General features: G+C 41.1%; 1 protein-coding gene across 1 annotated transcript in view; it reads right to left on the bottom strand.

Moving 5' to 3' along the window:
- Positions 1 to 20,704, bottom strand: part of gnav1 (guanine nucleotide binding protein (G protein) alpha v1) — a 41,750-nt gene extending 21,046 nt beyond the window's left edge. Inside the window, exons 1-5 of the mRNA XM_083696649.1 lie at positions 20,472 to 20,704; positions 20,088 to 20,229; positions 18,149 to 18,240; positions 6,782 to 6,874; positions 65 to 225 (exon numbers count right to left, since the gene is read on the bottom strand). Of these exons, the coding sequence (XP_083552775.1) occupies positions 65 to 225; positions 6,782 to 6,874; positions 18,149 to 18,240; positions 20,088 to 20,226 (485 nt within the window). The 5' untranslated portion in view covers positions 20,227 to 20,229; positions 20,472 to 20,704. The remainder of the gene's footprint in view (positions 1 to 64; positions 226 to 6,781; positions 6,875 to 18,148; positions 18,241 to 20,087; positions 20,230 to 20,471) is intronic.
- Positions 20,705 to 21,910: the final 1,206 nt, after the last annotated feature.

Below are 21,910 nucleotides of genomic sequence, written 5' to 3'. Positions count from 1 at the left end.
AGTGATGTCATACACAAGTGGAAAAGAGTGAGAGTTTGTATGTTGTAGGTCAGTCGGTACTTACTACAGCGCTGAGTCGTTGAGTTCATACTCGTATCCTCTGGCAGCCGCCTCCTGTACGCCCTGGTCCACCCACAGACAACACAGGGCATGGCCAACGAAGGGGAACAGCACTTGGTCCTCGTCAAAGCACCGTCCACACGACAACACAGAGTGGGCGTGCACCTATCAAATGAATAAATCAATGACTGTGTGAATGAATGGATGAATGGATGGATGAGTGAGATGGTCATATTTTCATTCACATAAAATGCATTCATTCATTCACTGATTCACTCATTTCTCCATTAATTAATGCATTCACTTTTTCACATTAGTGAATTAATGTTAATGTTATCACAATGAAGGAAAGTAATAAATTAATTAAATCCAAAAAAGTACTATTGCAGTTACAAGCACACTCAGCTTGGTACCCTTTTCAGAAAGCTGTGTTTGAGACAAGGTGTGACCAACCTGCCCAGTGTTGAGTGTCTACTGTTTAAAGTAAAGTAGACCAAAGTTACTTTACTGTAGCAGTCAAAGAGTCAAAGCTGAGTGCAATAGCGTCCGCCGGACCCACATCTCAGAGGACCATACTTTTTTACCCATTACTACATTTACATTTACATTTATGGCATTTAGCAGACGCCTTTATCCAAAGCGACAATACATTTGTTTAAGTAAGTGAATCATCTATCCAACAGTCATCATAAGACAAAGTAATCAATACTCATACCAGGGGCCATTGGCAGTCGTAATGCCAGTAGGCTATATATATATTTTTTTTAAATATATTTTATTAGCAGGAGAGAACTTGTACAGGGGGGTAGCAGGGGTGAAGAGGTCTCGGGGTTGGGGTTAGGGTTAGTATAGTATACTACAGCCTGAACTGTATTGATTCAGGCTAATATTGTTCCTAGGTTTCTCTGAAGGTGTCATTTAAAAAAGTTAATACAGTAGAATTCTCCATGATTGACGTTTAAGGCATGTGTTGATCAAAACCTCTACTAAAAGTAAAATTTTCCTGTATGTTGTGTTGATGATTTTTAGTTCTCTTTCCATAACTACTGTTGTTGCATTTTCAAATTATGTGAACCAAAGATGTACACCATCCTCCATACTAATATGAAATAGTGAGGAGAAATACTTTTATAGAATATACTGTAGAATGAGGTTTGCTTATTATTAATACTTAATAATATTTAACTAAATACACAAAAATCTAAAAAGCTTATCTCAAGGATTCATACAAAAATATGTTTTATTGCTCTTACTAAATTGTAATTTAAACAGTACACTAAACCCTATTCAGCACAGAACCAATCCAACAAGACACACATAGCACCAGCAAATACACACACACATACACACACACACACACACACACACACACACACACACACACACAAACAATGATGACATTTAAACGAGTGAAGAGGAAATGCAATGGTTATGAGCTTCAGATTCAATGTGGGAGCAGAGCCTTGACCTCTGATAACTTTGACAATAAAGTTATTCAAATTGAATGGAATTAGACAATACAACCTCCCACCAGTATTCATCCTCACTCCATCACTGAGCCCTTGCTGTAACATCATGTAATTATATTGCTTTTCACACTATTAATAAATGTCTGAATGAGAGAGGAGCATGAACCATGCCATCCAAACACACTGTGGCTCCTTGATCTAAATGAGTGAGTGTGTGTGTGTGTGTGTGTGTGTGTGTGTGTATGTATGTGCTTGTAAACTATTTAGAAATGACAACACTTTTTATACATAGACCCCCTATTTCATGACGCCAAAAGTAGTGGTACAGATTATAGAGTACAGAACAGTATAATCAGCATAAACATATAATTTACAATTGTTCAAGGACAAACCAACCACAGCAGAGGACCAAGAATCGAACCTTGCAGAACACCTCCATTAATATTGAGAAAACTAGACTGAGCTCCATCTACTGAAATACATTGAGTCCTATCCTGCAGGTAATGTTGAAACTTTATTTACAGATCGACTGATCCAAACCAATGGCAGATAACCTCAGCAATAGGAGGGCATGATCAACAGTATCAAAAGCCTTACAGCCAGAGGTTAAGCTATTAATAGGGCACTCATGACAGAACATTTTTTTTTTTTTTTCATCCGTAATATTAGAATTGGATATCACGTGTTGAGGTAGAGGAGGAGAGGAACTATTGTGTTTCAGCCCCACAATGTAAGTGCCTGAGCATTTGGATTGATGATAAACTATCTTTGAAAACACATGTTGAAAAACTGATCAAGAAAGGAGGATTCTCCAGATGACGCTCCTCCTTTTTCTCGACTATAGTGACACAATTTACATGCATGCAGCAGCCTCAGTTCTTAAACTGCTAGACTCTGTTCTGCTCTCGATTCCTTTGTATGTCTTGACATGTGAAGAATTGACAATAAAGCCACTTTGACTTTGACTCTGTTCTGCTATCCTCTGCTGTCCCAAATCAATATGAATATTTAGTCCTAAGTGTGTGTTTTGGAAATAACTTTAAGCGAGTGCATGACAGTGTGGAGTGGGGGGAGGTGAACAAATTTGTCAGCAAATATGGGCTAATGTCACAGTCATCTTCTGCTGTCCTATTTAGGATATCAATAAGTGTCACAATCGGCTTTGCCAAATCCATGCACACTTTATTGGATGGCTGACTACCAACTATCTATAATGACATGACCATATCTAATCAATGACAAATTAGGCTAAATCAGCTGGAGGTTTATGCAGTCAATCTGTACAATACAATTCATACAAACAGAAAAGTCATAGGTTCAACATTTTCAATGATAACAACCAGGCGCGTCGGAAGGGGGGGTGCAGCCGCAGTTCTCAACATGCAACATTTTGGATACAGTAAAATCTATGTTTGCACGTCAATCTTCCATGAACTAACAGAATTCATTAAATGAAGAACTTTACTTTTCTAGGGGAGGAGTGGGACTGAACGGTGTTCAGCATTTGATTGTATCTCTAAAAGACTGTCTAGTTGTTTGTTAATGGGAAACAATTTGAGCTTGTTGTAAGCTCAACATGCAGTCCACAGGAGCTTACAGATCATCAATGTCACCCATAAAAACAACTGTCCAAGGCTACAGCAATGACATGACACATACATGGAAGTTATTCATTTGTAGCCAACAATGACAGATGACATGATGGACAGGGGCAAAAAAATAGTCAAATACACACAGTGGGCAACTACAAATGAATCATTGGATACGGGCAGTAAAACAGTGAAGAAATTATTTGTTTTATTCTCGTCATTGCACATGGCATGCAAACAATTTTTAGAGTGGAAAATTATTGACACAAACTGCACTCTTTGCTTTGTGAGCATGCTATGTCCATATAGTCTACAGCTGAAATGCGCAGAATCAACTGAGAAACATTATATCACTAAGTTCATTAATATGCAATTTCACGGACACACATATTCCATGTTTGACAGGGTCCATGAAGACATTCTATATTAAGGTTTATCCAAGGACATCATTTTGAATTTCTCTGATCAGACAATCATTTGTCCTTTGCCAAATTGAAACAACAACTCTTCAAGTAATTCATCAGCAATGTTTGTAATCACACTAAAACACATTGTTTGCATATCCATTTAAATTGCTCAACGATGCCTCCTGGTGGTTGTCTTGTCGGGGTGAATGACCAGATATAAAACATGGCAAAAAGTTGAGCTGATTCCCAACTGCCGTTGCGATACCCCAGCGACATCATTGCACCAGTGTCAATCTTTTAATCTCTGACCTACTGTACTCATTCAGATGTAAGGTTTCATGTAGCTGGTTTGAAAATGATTTAACTGACAGAACTCAAAACAAACAACAACTGAAGATGGCTATCTTCATGACTAACTATTATTTATTCAGTAATTGAGGATATACTGTACTATGCTTCATTCCGACAGAGAACATAAAACAGGTTCTTCTAGTTGACACTCCCCTGGTTTTCTAAAATATAATAAAAACAAAGGCATTCTGTATAAGGTTCTTTGGCAGACACAAAGTGTCCCCATATCTGTGTGTATATGTGCTATCTGTGTGCAAGTGTCTCCCTGCATGTCTTTGTGTGTATGTTAGCATAACCCTGTGTGTGTGTGTGTGTGTGGCAGGTCTGTAATGTTCCAGGTTCTGCCAGTAAACACGGCTAGTAGAGTAAATGGCGCAAGTGGGCCACAGCCACTCACTTTGCTGAGATTGCCTCCAACCTGATGTGTGACTAACACACCACCACATGCTGCAGGATGCTGCCCTCTAGTGGTGGTCTGAAACACACCACCACATGCAGCAGGGAAGCTGCCCTCTAGTGGTGCTCTGGGGGAATTACAAGAGAACCATGACAACATGGTATCTAAGATATACTGTATAGACAGGGCCAGTATAAATTATTTATTATAGGTTTTCTCGATCTTTCAAATTTGTATGAAACTATAGTTCACATGTCCACCACAATAACATACATGAGCACAACAGTAACATTTTTTGCAAAACAGTTAAGACATTTCTCATTGCTTTCACACAAAAAGGAAATGTTAAGCACCTAGCAAAATAGTTAACACAACTCTCTACATAAGACACACACATTTATTAAGTGTTTGCTTGCTTACAGCATATAGCCATTTCTCCCATTATAGTGAATCTCTACTCCATACAGGTAAACTCTCATTGTCCAACAGTTCAACTAAATCAGTCTTGTATTTTATTGTTGTTGTAACTATCTGCTTCTTTCTGAATATTTCAGGTGAATTTGATTTAGATTTATAGTAAGCATTAATATTCTATGGAACTACAAACAAAAAGATAGTACTACATTTTTTTGCTGAGTAAAATTCTTATTGTGAATGTTTCACCTTTGTTTTCAATTGGAAATTGGCCACCCTGCACAATGCATACTGATGGTTATATTCTTTAAACATTTTTTTAAATGACTAGCCCAGCCACCAAGGTGTTAACTGTTTTCAAAAGTTTAATACTGTTTCAAGAAATGTGCTCAAGCAATCAAGAAAAACTAACCTGTAATTCAAAAGCTTATCAGCAAGGCACAAAATGCATTCACCTCGACAGTTCCACACTTCCATGCACACAGTGACAAAATTAACACTGTAAATGGACTTGGCCTGTAGCAACAGGTTTTCGTACTGTTTACTTTAAATGTGTGTAAATAACCACCATCTGTCCATGGACCTCGTTAAAGGGGAAGTTCATTTACGTCCCAGTCCCAAAGGGACTACTATTATTGCAAGCAATGGTCAGGGCCCAAACCCCTGCCCAATCACTCTGCTCTTCCATCTTGGCTGGCCGCCTGGCACTGCTGCCTCTACGTGGATGCAGCGGTCGTGCTATTCGGTCACGGCTTTTCACTGTCCTGGCGCCCTGGTGGTGGAGCGAGCTTCCCACTGCTGTCAGGACTGCAGTCACTACCTATCTTCCGCTGTAGACTGAAGACCCATCACTTCAGGCTACATCTTGACTGTCCCTCCTAAAGACCTCTTCATCCCCACTACAGTTTCTCTACTGTAAATAAAAAAAATAAAATAAAAAAGTAATTCTTCCTTCTTCTAGCATTGTGACTGCCAATGGCCCTTGGTCTGAGCATAGATTTGTTTTTCTTATGATGACTGATGTATAGATGATTCACTTACTTAGACAAATGTACTTGTTGTAAGTCACTTTGGATAAAGGTGTCTGCTAAATGTCTAAAATGTAAAATGTAAACTACTAAAAACATCAATATGCTATGTTTTCTAATACCAGCAAATATATCCATATGCATGTAAACAAACAAAACATACAAATGGTATGTAAAGGCCAGTGCTTGACCATCACACCAGATTTAAGAACTGCACTTTGTTCCGACCAAAACAGCACTCTCCACTAAACGTCTTTACCATGCGATCTCATTCCTTGATCGCTACAGAAATTTCGCACTGTTTTAAAGCTCAAATCTAAATAGTGGACCTTTAAAATATGCTCTTCTGTACAGTAACTAAATGGGCCTGTTAAAATGTAGTCTCGAATTTTTCATCCCATTAGTGTTTCTAGCTAATTAATTAACTGGCTAACTATGTTGGAGAAATCTCCAGCATAAAACAAAATCCAGTTAGCTAGGTGGCTGTCTGAAGTGAAACAAATGAGCGGAGACATACTCAATGTGGGCACCACCCGTGTACATAAATCATCAGATACATTTTTGGTTTTAACTGTGTTTCTTTCTGAATATTACCATTTAAAAAAATACTTTTCCAGTTGTACCAATTTCAATTCAACAAATGCTTTCAGTAGGACAAAAAGCTCAGAAATAGCAATCATGAGGGCAATAGCATAAACAACAGTGTCATCGGCATATAAATGCAGGTTATAATTATTTACAGATAATTCAATATTGTTGATGTAAATAGTCAAAAGAACCGGACCAAGAATCGATCCTTGTGGGACACCCTTTGTTATGTCCAGAAAACCTGATTTAACATCATCAGTAAATACACTTTATGCTTTCTGTCTTTACTGCTTTCTGTCTGTTAAATCATTTTAAAACTACGTACATTAAGCCTGATCCAGGCCTTTTTGACAGCCTCTGAATGAGTAGGTAATGGTTGACTGTATCGAACGCATTGGAGAGATCTATAAATAAGGCAGCAGTATGTGAAAAGAGTGACAGCAAGAGACACAAATGCACATACACATGCACACACTACCTTGTTTTTACTGTTGGCCAGGTTGATCCTAAGGATGCCCATCCCATGCAGAACAAACTTCATAGAGGTCAGGAGGTTATCCAGGACTGCTGGCTGTGAGAGGTCAAAGGGTAGGGGTCAAACATGAGTCACCATGGAAACAGTAGAAGCACAATCAGAGTAAAGAAAACTTTACAAATCTAGAAAGTGGAGTAAAATCCAAATGTGAAAACCTGCAGGGATATGGTACCCTGCAGGGATAACATTCTGCAGGCTGTGTCTGTGTCACATTCATACAGGCTAGAGGACAGTGTCGGGACTGTGTAAGAGGGCATTCCAAAGACACCACAGTAAGTCATATAAGAAAACTCATAACTAAATTTAAGCTGCATGAAACGTGTGACTGGATGTGGAATGGTGGATAAAGAGGGTCTCTGTTAGTCTAACAAGCCCCCCCGCCCATCTCTCTCTTGTTCTCTCTCTCTCTTCCCCTGCCAGAGAGATAAGCCTTGCATTCCATCCTGATTTTATCACAGTCTAGACTGTCTTTCTTTCTTTCTCTCTCTCTTGTTTCTCTATGACGTTTCTTTGAGATGTTTTACTTTGTCAGAGTTGTGCGATCTCAGATATCTCTCTGGGAGTGACATGTCACCTCAGCTTTTATGTTGTGTGGGGCAGCTAGCCAAGGACGGCAGGGTATCAGAGAGGCATGCTTTTCCATCTTTCTCCTCTCTCTGTCTCTCGAAGCTAAACCACAGAGAGGGGAGAGGGAATTCAAAACCACTGAAATCTCCCCATATACTTCAGGATATCACATGCTGTTCTGATGATTTTAACCCCAAATTATAATTTTATTGGAAATATGTATAGTTTTCATCATAAATTCCAAATCTGTCTCCAGACTGTCTCCTAAAATGGTCTTCATAAAGGGGAAATCTGGGATTCAAACAACAACAAAGCGGCCACCGCTTTTGGCAAACAGCTGAGGTATTGGGCTGGAGAAATGTAACCACTGTGTGTAAATTCCCTGAGAAACTGACGTCAACATATAGCAATTCCACAATTCAACCAATAGATGGCAGATTATTCCAACAATTACGGACGGTGAAGAAGTGGCAATGTTTCAATGAAAAAAAGCGTGTACGATTTGGAAGTTGGTTACATTCATACATTCCATTTATGAGCCAAAAACCCGAGATAAACAATGTAAAAGAATGTGTTCAACATGGAAAATCATTGGAAAGGAGAGAGGTGCGATCTTTTACAGACAGTGTACTACTAAATCAGGGAGTTTTAGGAACAATACAAATGTGCTGATGAGACTTAACCAATGTCTCAGGCAAAGTTACTCATTACTCAGCATGGTTCGCCTCTGTTACCCATGTGCACAGACACAGACAAAGACACGCACGCACACACACACAAAATGCAGTGTAACGGTTAAATCCTCCACCCTCCGTCTCCCTGCCAAGCCAAAACAAACAGAACACATTCCAGGCCCAGTTTCCTGCTCTCTTTGTTTGAAGTGAGATCAGAGGTAGCAGCGCTTCCTCGGACAGAGGGAGAGAGCCCCCTTTATTTAAAAACGTTTTTGTGTTCTCTGAACCTACCAGAGCAGCAACATCTCTCTCTAGGCTTTGTGTTGGGGGTGCGGGTCGCCATTGACTGGGGACTTAAGCCTCAATGTACAGTGTGTGTGTCTCTCTCTCTCCCTCTCCTCCCCTCCTTCCACACACACACACACACACTTTTCCCACCCTGCAGCCATAGGTGTGTCGATGTATGCTAATCTGTCTCTATCTTTGTATAAAGGGCCAAACTCTGTGTGTGTGTGTGTGTGTGTGTATATGTATATATATATATATATATATATATATATATATACACACACACATATATACATATACACACACACACACACACACATTCGGGAAGTATTCAGACCCCTTCATTTTTCCCACATTTTGTTATGTTACAGCCTTATTCTAAAATTGATTATTTTGATTTTTTTCCTCATCAATCTTCACACAATACCCCATAATGACAAAGCGAAAACAGGTTTTTAAAAATTGTTGCTAATTTATAAAAAATAAAAAACTGACCTTTACATAAGTATTCAGACCCTTTGCTATGGCACTCGAAATTGAGCTCAGGTGCATCCTGCTTCCATTGATCATCCTTGAGATGTTTCTACGACTTGGTTGGAGTCCACCTGTGGTAAATCCAATTGATTGGACATGATTTGGAACGGCACACACCTGTCGATATAAGGTCCCACAGCTGACAGTAAATGTCAGCAAAAACCAGGCCATCAGGTCAAAGGAATTGTCCATAGACCTCCGAGACAGGATTGTGTCGAGGCACAGATCTGGGGAAGGGTACAAAAACATTTCTGCAGTATTGAAAGTCCCCAAGAACACAGTAGCCTCCATCATTCTTAAATGGAATAAGTTTGGAACCACCAAGACTCTTCCAAGAGCTGGCCGCCTGGCCAAACTGAGCAATAGGGGAAGAAGGGCCATCATCAGGGAGGTGACCAAAAACCCAATGGTCACTCTGACAGAGCTCCAGAGTTCCGCTGTGGAGATGGGAGAACCTTCCAGAAAGACAACGATCTCTGCAGTACTCCACCAATCAGGTCTTTAAGGTAGATTGGCCAGATGGAAGCCACTCCTCAGTAAAAAGCATGACAGCCCGCTTGGAGTTTGCCAAAAGGCACCTAAAGGACTCTCAGACCATGAGAAAAAAGATTCTCTGGTCTGACGAAACCAAGATTGTACTCTTTGGCCTGAATGCCAAGTGTCACGTCTGGAGGAAACCAGGCACCGCTCATCACCTGGCCAATACCATGCCTACGGTGAAGCATGGTGGTGACAGCATCATGCTGTGGGGATGTTTTTCAGTGGCAGGGACGAGGAGACTAGTCACGATAGAAGAAAGGATGAACGGAGCAAAGTACAGAGAGATCCTTGATGAAAACCTGCTCAGGACCTCAGACTGGGGCAAAGATTCACCTTCCAACAGGACAATGACCTAAGCACACAGCCAAGACAACACAGGAGTGGCTCCGGGACAAGTCTCTGAATGTCCTTGAGTGGCCCAGACAGAGCCCGGACTTGAACCCGATCTAACATCTCTAGAGAGACCTGAAAATAGCTGTGGAGCGACGCTCCCCATCCAACCTGACAGAGCTTGAGAGGATCTGCAGAGAAGAATGGGAGAAACTCCCAAAATACAAGTGTGCCAAGCTTGTAGTGTCATACCCAAGAAGACTCAAGGCTGTAATCGTAATATCTAAATGTGATGTTTACATTTTTTATTTTTAATAAATTAGCAACAATTTATTAAAACCTGTTTTCACTTTGTCATTATTGGGTATTGTGTGTAGATTGAGGAGGAAAAAAATTATTTAATCCATTTTAGAATAAGGCTGTAACACAACATAATGCGGAAAAAGTGAAGGGGTCTGAATACTTTCCGAATGCACTGTGAGAGAACAATACTGTAGATACTGAGGTGAAAGAAAAGGAAAATGTCATTCAGAAAAGACAAGTGGACAACTAATCCCTAGGTTGTGTTTTTAGACTAAACCCTTCATTGGACCACACCTTCATGATCAAGAGCAAATGGGCTGGAAGAGCTCTTGTACTGCACTCCTATTGTTTCCCATAGATAGTTTTTTTTCTTAGGCGGGACACATTGGCCTCCAAAGCAACACACAGTGCCCTCCATAAGTATTGGAAAGAGGATGCATTTTATCTTATTTTAGCTCTATACTCCAACAGTTTGAAATCAAACAATTACTATGGGGTTAAAGTGTTTCACAATTTAGAAATTACAATCCTTTTTATACATTGTCCCCCTTTTTCAGGGCACCAAAAGTATTGGAAAATTGGCTGGACAGGTGTTTGTTCTGTCACATAATTTGTGCAGGCATAAGAGAGCCGTCAATGTCTGTCAACATGAGGACCAAATTGGTGTCAATGAAAGTCAAGGAATCAATTATGAGGCTGAAATATCAGAAAAAAATATCAGAAACATAGCCAAAATCTTACCAAAGTTACCAAAGACTTACCAAAATCAACAGTTTGGAAAATCAAGAAAGAAAGCACTGATGAGCACTGATTTGCAATCACAAACAGGTTGGTTATACGTCACTAGCCCAACTGCAAGGTGCAAACCACTAGTTATCCTCAAAAAGGATGGTCAGGTTACACTGATAGCAGCAGCAGAATGTATTCTGAAGTGTACAGAAACATCTTGTCTGCTCAAGTCCAAGCAAATGCCTCCAAATTCATTGGATGGTGCTTCATCATACAGTAAGACAATGACCACAAACATACTGCCATAGTAACTAGTTTTTCAGGGCCAACATGCGGAATGTTCTTGACTGGTCAACTCAATCTTATGATTTAAATCTAATTGAACATGCATTTCCTTTACTGATGATAAGATTTTAGGCAAAAAGATAAAAAAAACAATTGAAGATGGCTGTGGCAGAGCATCACCAGAGAAGATACCCAAGGTCTGGTGGGGTCAATGGGTCGGAGACTTCAGGGGAAATCAGGCACAGTCGACTCAGAGACCTATATATACCCAACCTAAATTACAACCTCCATTTCATCCCTTACAACAGCAACGTGTCACTCCGCTATAATAACATGGCTTGTGAACTCTTGACCAGAGAGATGGGCAGCTGGCAGAACCACGTTCAAACCACCTGTTACTAAAACAAAGGTATCCTGTTATATAAAAAAAAAAAATAGGAAAAAAATTAAACCACCTTTAAGTCTGCCAAGGGATGTGGATAGACCAATTTACAGACGTGTTATCTTTTTAGTCCAACTCCATTGCAATGTAATTTTATTGTGGGAAACTGTATATCTGCGGGTTCAAATCTCTGCCTGTCACCTGCAAGGGACGAATATCTACAGATACTCTTTCTGCTGTGTGTGTGTACAAGTATGTGTGCGTGCGTCTGTATCCATAAGTGTGTGCTGGACGCGATGTTTGAACATTCTGGTGATACTCTGCGCCTCAGCATAGTCTTACTTATTGCATGAGTAATCCTGTCACACAGAACCATTGTTTCAATGTTCAACATTGTATCATTCTCAAAACTCAAAAGAGTCAATTGTACCCAGAAAAACAGCAACTCGATGACACACATGCTAGTGTTCTGCTTGTATTTCTGGATAATGGTACAAAAACAATGAGATATGTAGTTGAACTGGTGGTGGCCTTGCATTTATTCATTAACCCAACTGTTACAGTATGTGAAGCTGAACACTAATCGCTTTTCAATGCACACACATGCTCTAGACCAGGGGTTTCTAAACTTTTTCACCCCATTTCACCGCTGATATATAGAATCTTCAACACTGTTCAAGAGGATAGCATACATTTTATCTGGTCTCACCTTTCTAGAACCTTCAGATGATAGACAGATGAAGACATTCTCGAGACTAGATCCCACAGAGTTCACCAGCCTCATTTATACATTTCAGGGTATGATTATAGAATCTGCCAAAGTGAGTGAATTAAGCTGTAAATCCCAAACACATGTTCCATCAATAAATCATGAATTTTAATGCCAAATCAAAATAGGATGTGCATTTTCATGTCAAGTTCAAAATACAGTGCCCTAAGTAAGTAATGGGACAGTGAAGCATTTTCTCTTCCTTTGGTTGGATTTTTCATCAAACAGTAGTAGAAAGATAAAGTAGAGATTCTCAGCTTTTATTTGAGGGTATTTGTGTACATATTGGTTTCACCATTCAGAAATTACAACACGTTTTAGACATAGTCCCTCTATTTTAGGCCACCAAAAGTGATGGGACATATTTATCAAATGTCCAAATTAAGCACTCATGTTTAGTATTTGGTTGACAATACTTTTCATGCAATAACTGCCTGAATCTGTCCACAAGACCTTTTTCCAGAATTCCTTGAGCAGATCTCCTAGGAAGGTGATTTCCTGGACGCCACACTGACACTTGGCTTTGTTGAGTTTCAGTCCGTTCTGCAGCACATTTAGTCAGTCTCTCATTGTGTTCTTGCATCGTAGAGCCCCAGATGATGATGTCATCAATGTAGACTAGGACTCAGGACTATACCTGTGATTATGTGTCCCATTGCTCGATGAAACACTTCAGATGCAGATACATTTCCAAAAGTCATTCTGAGGAAACAATATCTGCCGAATGGTGTGTTGAAGGTACAATATTTGGTGTTCTATTCTTCCAGCTTTAGTTGCCAGAATCTTTGTGAAGCCTCTAGCTTTGTTAAGTATTTGGCACCAGACATTTCACTTGTGATTTCTTCATGCTTGGGAATCTGATAGTGTTCAAGCTTTATGCTTTGATTTAAGTCCTTTGGATCCATGCATACTCTTAGATAATTCTTAGATCATTGTTATTTTTCTTGACACACCATGGAGTTGACCTCATCTGTAGGCTCTTCAACTTTTCTGATTACTCCAAGTGTAGTTATTCCAAATTCTGTCCAGTTCTTTCTTGAGACGTTCATGCAGGGGGACGTTCATGCAGGGGTTCACGCTGGATCTCTCTGTGGATCATGTACTGAGTGTCATCCTTGAGCTGGATTCTTCTGTATGTGAACGGTAAGACACAAACCCTCTGAAGATGTCTGGGAAGCTCTGCACTATGGAATCTACTGATTCACCTAATAGTGAGTCAAGTCCCTCAGTAACAACAGAAAACATGAGATAGTGAACTTTGTCTTTAAGTCTGCATACACCCAAGCTGTCTATTTTCTGTCCATTATAGTCCTTCACTAGTACTGACCTTTTCTGTATTTTGGGATTTTCTTTCATGGCTTTAATGTCACTTATACTGATCAAGTTTGCTAATTTCAGTGTATCTAATGCTCCATTTACCTGCAGTAGCGCAAACCATTTGCATTGACTTTATGTTCAGCATTGTCCATTACTGCGGGCTCCACATTTTCTGAAGCTTTTTCTGTTGTATGACCTTACGTAAAAAAAAAAGTCTCACTTAAACCAGTGTCCTCAATATGTACAGTTGATCCTTTATTTGTTTTTCCTTTTGAAAATCATTGCTTGGCAAAGTGATACTTTCCATTGGGTGTCGTGCACATTTTACCAAAAGCTGGGCATTGCTTTGGCTGATGATGGACACCACAGCGTTTGCAGTTAAAGGTTACACCCTCCAATTGTTTTGCATTCCAGTCTGTCCACATTTCTTCCCCTTGAATGACACAGCACCGACAACTGCAATGTTACTCATCACAGTAGTGCCATGATTTATTTCACTGAATGTTTTTGCGTGATGTTGAGATAGCTCACTGGCTTTATTTACACAGCATCCTCCAATTTGATATCAGTTTCTCTGAAAAAAATGATATCTGACAAAGTAAATACAATCTCGTCACATATCATAAACGATTTCAAATCAGAGAAATTACATGTAAAAGAAAAAAAAAAGATCTGTCAAAAAGTTATCAAAAGTCTGGGTTTGCTGCGTTCATGAATGGGAGACATACTTCTCATATGTTTCATTCTTTATGGGAGAAGAATGTGCATCAAATGTCTTTATCACTTCGTCAACTTTTTTCTTTAGCATCTGCTTGATCAAAGACAAATGTATTGAATATTGTTATCGCTTGTGGGCCTGATACCATTAAGTAACGCTATCTTCCTTGCGTCTGGCTTTGTGTCCAACCCGATCGCGGAGATTTAGAGCTTGAATTGCTGCTTGAAAGTCTGCCAATTGCAGTCGACATTTCCTGTGAGTTTCAAACCCTCCAGTGGTTTCCATGTCCGTTTTGCAATCTTCAGTAGATATTCACTTCAGTAACCATCTGGTACCATGTAATGTTCATAAGTTTGTAATGGTGAAACATTATTTTAAAAGAACAGCTAGCTTCTGCTCGACATTTATTCAGCTATCATCTCTTGGGCATAAAATAAAGTAATTATTTAGTTTCCCTTTTAAGATTAATTAAAGCACAGCTTACGTCACCTTGTGGTCAGAAAGCTACATGACATGTTACTGCATATCATTACACTCCCCACCCTATTGTATGGGTCAGAAAAACATGGATCACATACAGTATGCACCTTAAAAAGACCAAAGATGCCTCCGCAACATCATGAAGGTCAGACAGGCGCACCAACAACCATGTCCTGGAGGCCGCGAACACCAACATCACCACTACCACCGCCGATGGTGTGTGTGTGTGTGTGTGTGTGTGTGTGTGTAATTGCGGTATAGGGAATGATGTCATCATGGGTCAGAGAGTTCACCAGCTCATCCCAAACAGGTGTGGCAATGTCTGTTTGTGTGTGTGTGTGTGAGTGTGTGTTTTGTGTACACGTGCGAGTGTGCGTGTGTGTAGGAAGGGGTAGAAGTCAGATAGGCATGTGTGATTTTTCCCACTGGTAAAGAGGTTATTATCAATCTGGGACAAAGACTAAATCACATCCCAACAACAAGAGTGGAAAGCTATTGTTGAAAACAGTATGAATAGTGGAGGTAGAAATCGGAGGATTGGTTTATTGTAGTTCATGGAAAATGTGTTTGATATCATCCCTCATTCCATTCTATGCATTACAATGAGCCCGTCCTCTGTTTCCTGCCTCCACCAGCCTCCCCTGTGATATCACAGAAAGCCTTGATAACAGAGCCAGCCCAGGACATACTACTGGCTTTTGGGTAACATGCTCAATCCACGGGTTACACTCAACCACATATACACTCACCGAACACTTTATTAGGAACACTATACTAATACTGGGTAGGGCCTCCCTTTGCTCTCAAAACAGTCTCAATTCTTCGTGGCATTGATTCCACAAGATGTTGGAAACATTCCTTTGAGATTCTGGTCCATGATGACATGATTGCATCACGCAATTCCTGCGGATTTTCACTTTCAAGCTGTGAATCTCTCGTTCTACCACATCCCAAAGGTGTTCTATTGGATTCAGATCCGGTGACTGGGAAGGCCACTGAAGAGCACTTAACTCAATTGTCATGTTCATGAAACCACCAATTATCATGCTAGAAGTAGCCATTAGAAGATGGGTAAATTGTGGCCATGAAGGGATGCACATGGTCAGCAACAATACTCAAATAGGCTGTGGCATTCAAGTGATGATTGATTGGTATTAACAGGCCCAAAGTGTGCCAAGAAAACATTCCCCACACCATTACACCACGTCCACCAGTAGCCCTTACCTAACCGAAACCGTAGTAGAAGACAACTCACAGCGACAGCGCACTCCTGTAGATCCTTCCTCTACAACATCCGAAGGATATGTCCATTCCTCACGAGAAAAGCAGCACAACTCTTGGTCCAGGCACTGATCTCCCGCCTTGACTACTGAAACGCACTCTTGGCCAGGCTCCCCGCCTCCGCCATCAGACCTCTGCAGATCATCCAGAAAGCTTCTGCCCATCTAGTGTTCAATCTCCCCAAATTCTCCCATGTCACCCCCCTCCTTCGCACCCTTCACTGGCTCCCAGCAGCAGCTCGCATCAGATTCAAGACCCTGGTGCTCATCTACCGGGCGGCAAAGGAAACAGCCTCTCCGTACTTGCAAGCAAGTAATTGGTCAGCCCCCAAACCCCTGCCTGATCACTCCGCTCTTCCACCTCGGCTGGCCACCTGGCACCGCCGCCTCTATGTTGATACAGCAGCCGCGCTACTCGATAACGGCTTTTCACTGTCCTGGCGCCCCGCTGTCCTGGCGCCCCGCTGGTTTCCCACTGCTGTCATGACTGCAGAGTCACTACCTATCTTCCGCTGTAGATTGAAGACCCATCTCTTCATGCTACATCTTAACTGTCCCTCCTGAAGACCTCTTTATCCCCACTACCCCCCTATGCAAGTTTCTCTCCTGTAAATACATTCAAATAAATAAATAAATAAAAAATAATCTTCCTTTCTTCTAGCATTGTGACTGCCAATAGCCCCTGGTCCAAGCATAGGTTATTTTTTCTTATGATGACTGATGGATAGATGATTCACTTACTCAGTGAAATGTATTTGTTGTAAGTTGCTTTGGATAAAGGCGTCTTCTAAATGCCATAAATGTAAATATAAATGTAATCTTCCACCATAGACTGCTACATCTTGACTGTCCCTCCTAAAGACCTCTTCACCCCCCAGTACAGTTCCTCTACTGTTAACAAGAAATATATATAAAACATTTTTTAAAAGGTAATCCTTCCTTCTTCTAGCATTGTGCCTGCCAAGGGCACCTGGTCCTAGCATAGATTTTTTCTTATGATGACTGATGTATACATGATTCACTTACTTTAGACAAATGTTAGTCACTTGTTGTAAGTCGCTTTGGATAAAAGCGTCTGCTAAATGTCAAAAATGTAAGCTGGAAATCTGCCACCTCTGTCAACCGAGGCAAATTCAGTAGAAGTTCCAAACAACAACAGACATAATGTGTATTGTGCAAAAGAGGGGAGTGACCTATAGATGACCTGATTTTTATGAGAAATAGGGGGAGGGTGGGTGGGTCCTTATGAGAGCCTTATCCCTGGCTCTGACCCATCACTGACATCTGGGACCTTCACCTGGCGTATCAGAGAAGTCATCCACTGGGGTGAGGAGTGGAACATACAGCTGATAAGCTGCCCCCCAAAAAAGAAAAAACAGCCTTTCCATGTGCTTTCTCTCTCTCCCTTACACACACACACCTATGACGTATCAATGCCTCATACCAAAATTATTTTCATTATCTATGATAAGTGTGTGTGTGTGTGTGCGTGTGTGCGTGTGTGTGTGTGAAGGCTGCTTGTGAGCTTTATGACCATCAAAGTTCTCACTACTCTCCCCCTAACCAACGACTGGACAGACCATTATTACATGGAGAAAATGAGTGGCTGGAGTTTTCGAGAAAGAAGAAGAAAATTGACAGATCGGTCCTCTCCACACTCATTCATTGGAGGTATATGCATTATGGAGACAAGACTAGTTTGGGGAGGAGGTGAGAGAGGGAGAATTAGAAAGGGAATAAAACAGGATAGGGAGTGAAGGGGAGAGAGGATAAGTGAGTGAGTCAGGGAGGGAGTGTGAGAAAAAAAGAGTAAAGAAAAGTTAGCTAGGGAGTGATGGAGAAAAGAGGGAGAGAAGGGGTGAGGGGAAGGTGTGTCACCCTGTGTTGAACCAGGATACACATACACACACTTTTTTACAGTTTATTTGTATTTGTTTTAGTTAAGCACCCACAGATATACAGCTTCTCCTCAGAGAGGATTAGACAGACTCAAACTACTGCATTCCAGCAAGACTTTAAAAGGATAAGGCTCTCATAAGGACACAGGTGAATATGAGTATGTGTGTTCTAATGTGTGCGTGTGTGTCTGTGTGTGAGCGTGATTTTTCGCTCACCTTGAAGCTGGTCAGCTCCTTCATGGTGAAGCCATTACTGTGGATGATCTTCATCTGTTTGACCAGCGTGCTTTTACCACTCTCTGCAGCACCTAGGAGAGAGAGAGGGAGAGAGGGAGATACTTTTACGCCAGAAAACACACCATACAGATAACATTGATTGTTCTGTGTATTCATGTTATAACACTAAGTGTTCAGATGTCCCCTAACCATTCCAGGAGGCAATTGGATTAATGAATGATCGAAACATGAAACATAATCAGTTAAGTCACTCATTAGGCCTAGTCTTGTTGTTTGGTAGTTGGTGGTTACTGGATCAATTAGATTAGATACGCCGCACATTAATGTCCTCACAAACCACAACAGACTACAGTGTGATTCAGTCATCAAGACAGGAAGGAAGTCTTGACAGTGTGAGTAAACCTGCCCTGCTGAATAGCACCTTCATTAGCTCTCTCATTTCATGTGATGGAGCGTCCTGTTATTGGCTTGCCAGAGCTTTGTGACTGAATTCAACATGAGTACCTGTTTCTGCATCATTTATCACAGTTTTGAAAATATCCACGTACTCTCCATCATCAGAGATTTTCTCTAGCCTCTCAAAATATCCAAAAGGCTGCTTAACCCTCTGAACCCCACAACCCACCGGCGGATTTGAAAGGCACGTTTAAAAAAATCGCCAAAATTACACCATTTATCATAGTCAGAAACTGTATTTTTTTTGTATAAGAAACTGTATATTATTCAGCAGGATTTTCAATATTCAGCGAATATTCGACTGAACTGCAGGCTGGAGCAGAGAGAAGAGGGCGGAGAGGACAGAGAGATATCAAGACCATCCAGACCATCTACACCATCCACAACTGCATCCCTGTGGCTATAAACCCAGATGCGGGCCACAGAAAGAAGGCTTTCCTGTGTTCTATACAAAAAAAAAAGACTGCATGGAAGTGCAGAAAGTGTGGTGTGGCACTGTGCCTGATTTTAGACAGGAACTGCTTTGGTGACTGGCATGAGTCTGGTGCCTCTGCATGGTGAAATGGCTTTCTAGGGTGGATGTGCAGAGTAAATAGTTCAATATGTATTGCATGTGGGCATGTTACTTGTGGGAAAAATGTTGTGTATATAGATTCCATCTTTTTTAAATTTTTGAAAAATAAATTATCAAAGAAATTCAACTTACGTTTTTTCTTCATTTATGATTTATGACATTCTAACTGTGCACAAAATACATTTTTGAGTTCTCCCAACTTCTAGCCATGATTGTGATGTTTCCATAGAGTTGCAGGACTTGCAGGTGCAGTTAAAAAAGAGCCTACAGTGAGTAAAAATGTGACAGGAGCAAAACACGCCCAGAAACTGCTTGGGGTTCTGAAGGTTAATAGCCATACCATACAGTACATTAATTTTATACCCGTCATTACCCAAACCCACGGTGGAAAACTCCAAACATAGATACATAATTCGTGGGGGACAACATCTTTACTTTACACTTGTTTCTTTTTTGGAAGGCACATTTGGCAAGCTTGATGTCCTCTGAAGAAGACAACCGCCAGAGGAACAATCAGAGTGAGTGAGCGAAGGACTTTCTTACAAACTATGGCTTGGGTTATTTTTATTTTAATACATAACAGTCTCCCATTCCATCTGTCCATAGGTCTGTATAGAGGAGGATGCTATCCGTCAAGCCACCACGACACTCCGACACTCCATCTCATGAAATGACATGTAGTGTCGCGTCGGAGTTAGGTGTTCATCCATCATCTAGGCCGATGTGATGGAATATGTATTGGGCCAACAAACAGCACTTAAACACAGGTAACTTATGTAACTATTCAAAAAAGTTTAGGTTATTGACAACGACAAAACTGTCAACAACTCACACGCAGAACATACACAAAGACCACTCTGTTCTTTGCAATCCAAGTTTCTCACTCACCCAGCATAAGGATTTTGACCACGTTCATCTCACGTTTGGCATATTCGTACAGGTCCCTGTCTATCTTGGCACTCTGAATCCTCGCTGTTTTCCCCTCCTCCGTTACTTGGGATCCGAGACACAGTCCCATCTCACTCATCTCCTCCGCTCCGTCCACAGGCCAAAACAATGCGGCAAAGCAAAAGACGACATGAACATCTTTGTGATTCAAGTGTGTTTCCTTCTCTTATATGTCATTATAAAGTGTGTGTTGTGTGACGGATATCGGCAAGAATAGCTGCTAAATATCCGATAGGGACAACAAAAATAAATTATTCAAGCACCCGTGAAAAGTGAATGTTCCACCGGTTCCGATAGAACGCGTCTGCTGTGTCCGTGCGTTACCTGAGCGGAGTAGTCGTTGTGTTCATGCAGTGAAAAACATACATGATGCCAACCCAAAGTGCCCAGCTTGCGACCCAAACTCCCTCAACCGCCCTGTCAGCAAGTTAGTAAAAACGTTTCCTCGGTGTGAAAGAGGTTTATTGAAAGTCACAGTGCTCTAATGTGTGTTTCAAATACCCGCACCGCCACGATAAAATCCACCCCGTGAAAACTTTCCCCATCTAGATGGTTCAGGAGTTCCCTCCTACATTGTTCGTTTCTGGTTTCGCAGGGAAGTGACGTTGCAATACACCTTGTGTTATGTCCAATGTACATCCATAGAGAAGTCGTGATGAGCATTTCGAGTCTTTTCAGTGATCCGGTGTAGGGATTAAATCCGACTCGGGGGCACAGAAGGCTCGGGTAGCGTTCGGGGTGCTCAGATGGCCTGCGCGGCTTGTCATTTCAGGGTTTTGATATTGCGCAATAATCAGAATTATGAGTGCATCTGTATTTAATGGACTTTTTCATTAAATACCCCCGAACTCTACCCGAGCCATCTGTGCTCCCAAATCGGATATCCTGACACCGGATCATTTGGCTCCGTTCACCTAACGGCTCTATGTTAAAATCAGTCCAGTTCGGACACTTTGACTTCTTGTGCACTTATATCACTTACATTGTTCAGTGGAATCGAAATGTACAAACGTTGTATGCGGGTGGCATGAAATTAGGATTTGCAGATTAGAAAGGTTTACACTAGTTCATTTTACAACAACAACAAAAAACGGATTTGCGACTTAATTGCCAACGTTCACACAAAAAAGGTGCTGGTTCAAATATCCGGCTCGAACTCACATCATTTCCAGTGACTTTTTGCATTCTAAACTCCAGCTAACAGCGAAGCTAACGCGCCAAAACTAGCTAGCCATCTAACGGCAGGACACGGAGACAGTATAGCAAAGCAAAAATGGATCGGTTTCAAGTTCCCCCACCACCGACATTTGATTTCACAAAGCCAGAAGAGTGGCCCAAGTGGGTCGAAGGTTAGAGATGTTAAGGGTAGCATCGAGTCTGGAGCTACAGGCAAATGAAAACCACAAACTTTAATACTGTGGGTGATGAGGCGGAAGATTTGGTAACTTCACTTCACTTTGAGACAACACGCCCTGTTTACTGATCCATCTCGTATTTATGTTCTTCTTGTTATTATGTTTTGCTTACTGTTTAGTCCTATTTGTTCAACTTCTGCCCGACAGCGACGTCTGTTTTCACGTTGGGCGTTAATTCTTGATCTCTCAAAAACCATAATGGTTTATGTCCAACCACATCATGGCATATAGGCCTAGGGCTTTCCCTGATTCAGGTACACACACGTGTCAAGAAAACATTCCTGATTGATCATGAACAGTGCCTCTGAGAAGTAACTGCATAGCTCTGCGCCTCGCTCTAAAAACTGA

This window comes from Argentina silus (assembly GCF_951799395.1).
Source record: "Argentina silus genome assembly, chromosome: Y".
In the NCBI taxonomy this organism is placed as follows: Eukaryota; Metazoa; Chordata; class Actinopteri; order Argentiniformes; family Argentinidae; genus Argentina; species Argentina silus.
Note: the sequence above shows the minus strand (reverse complement) of the source record. Positions and strands in the feature narration are given on the sequence as shown.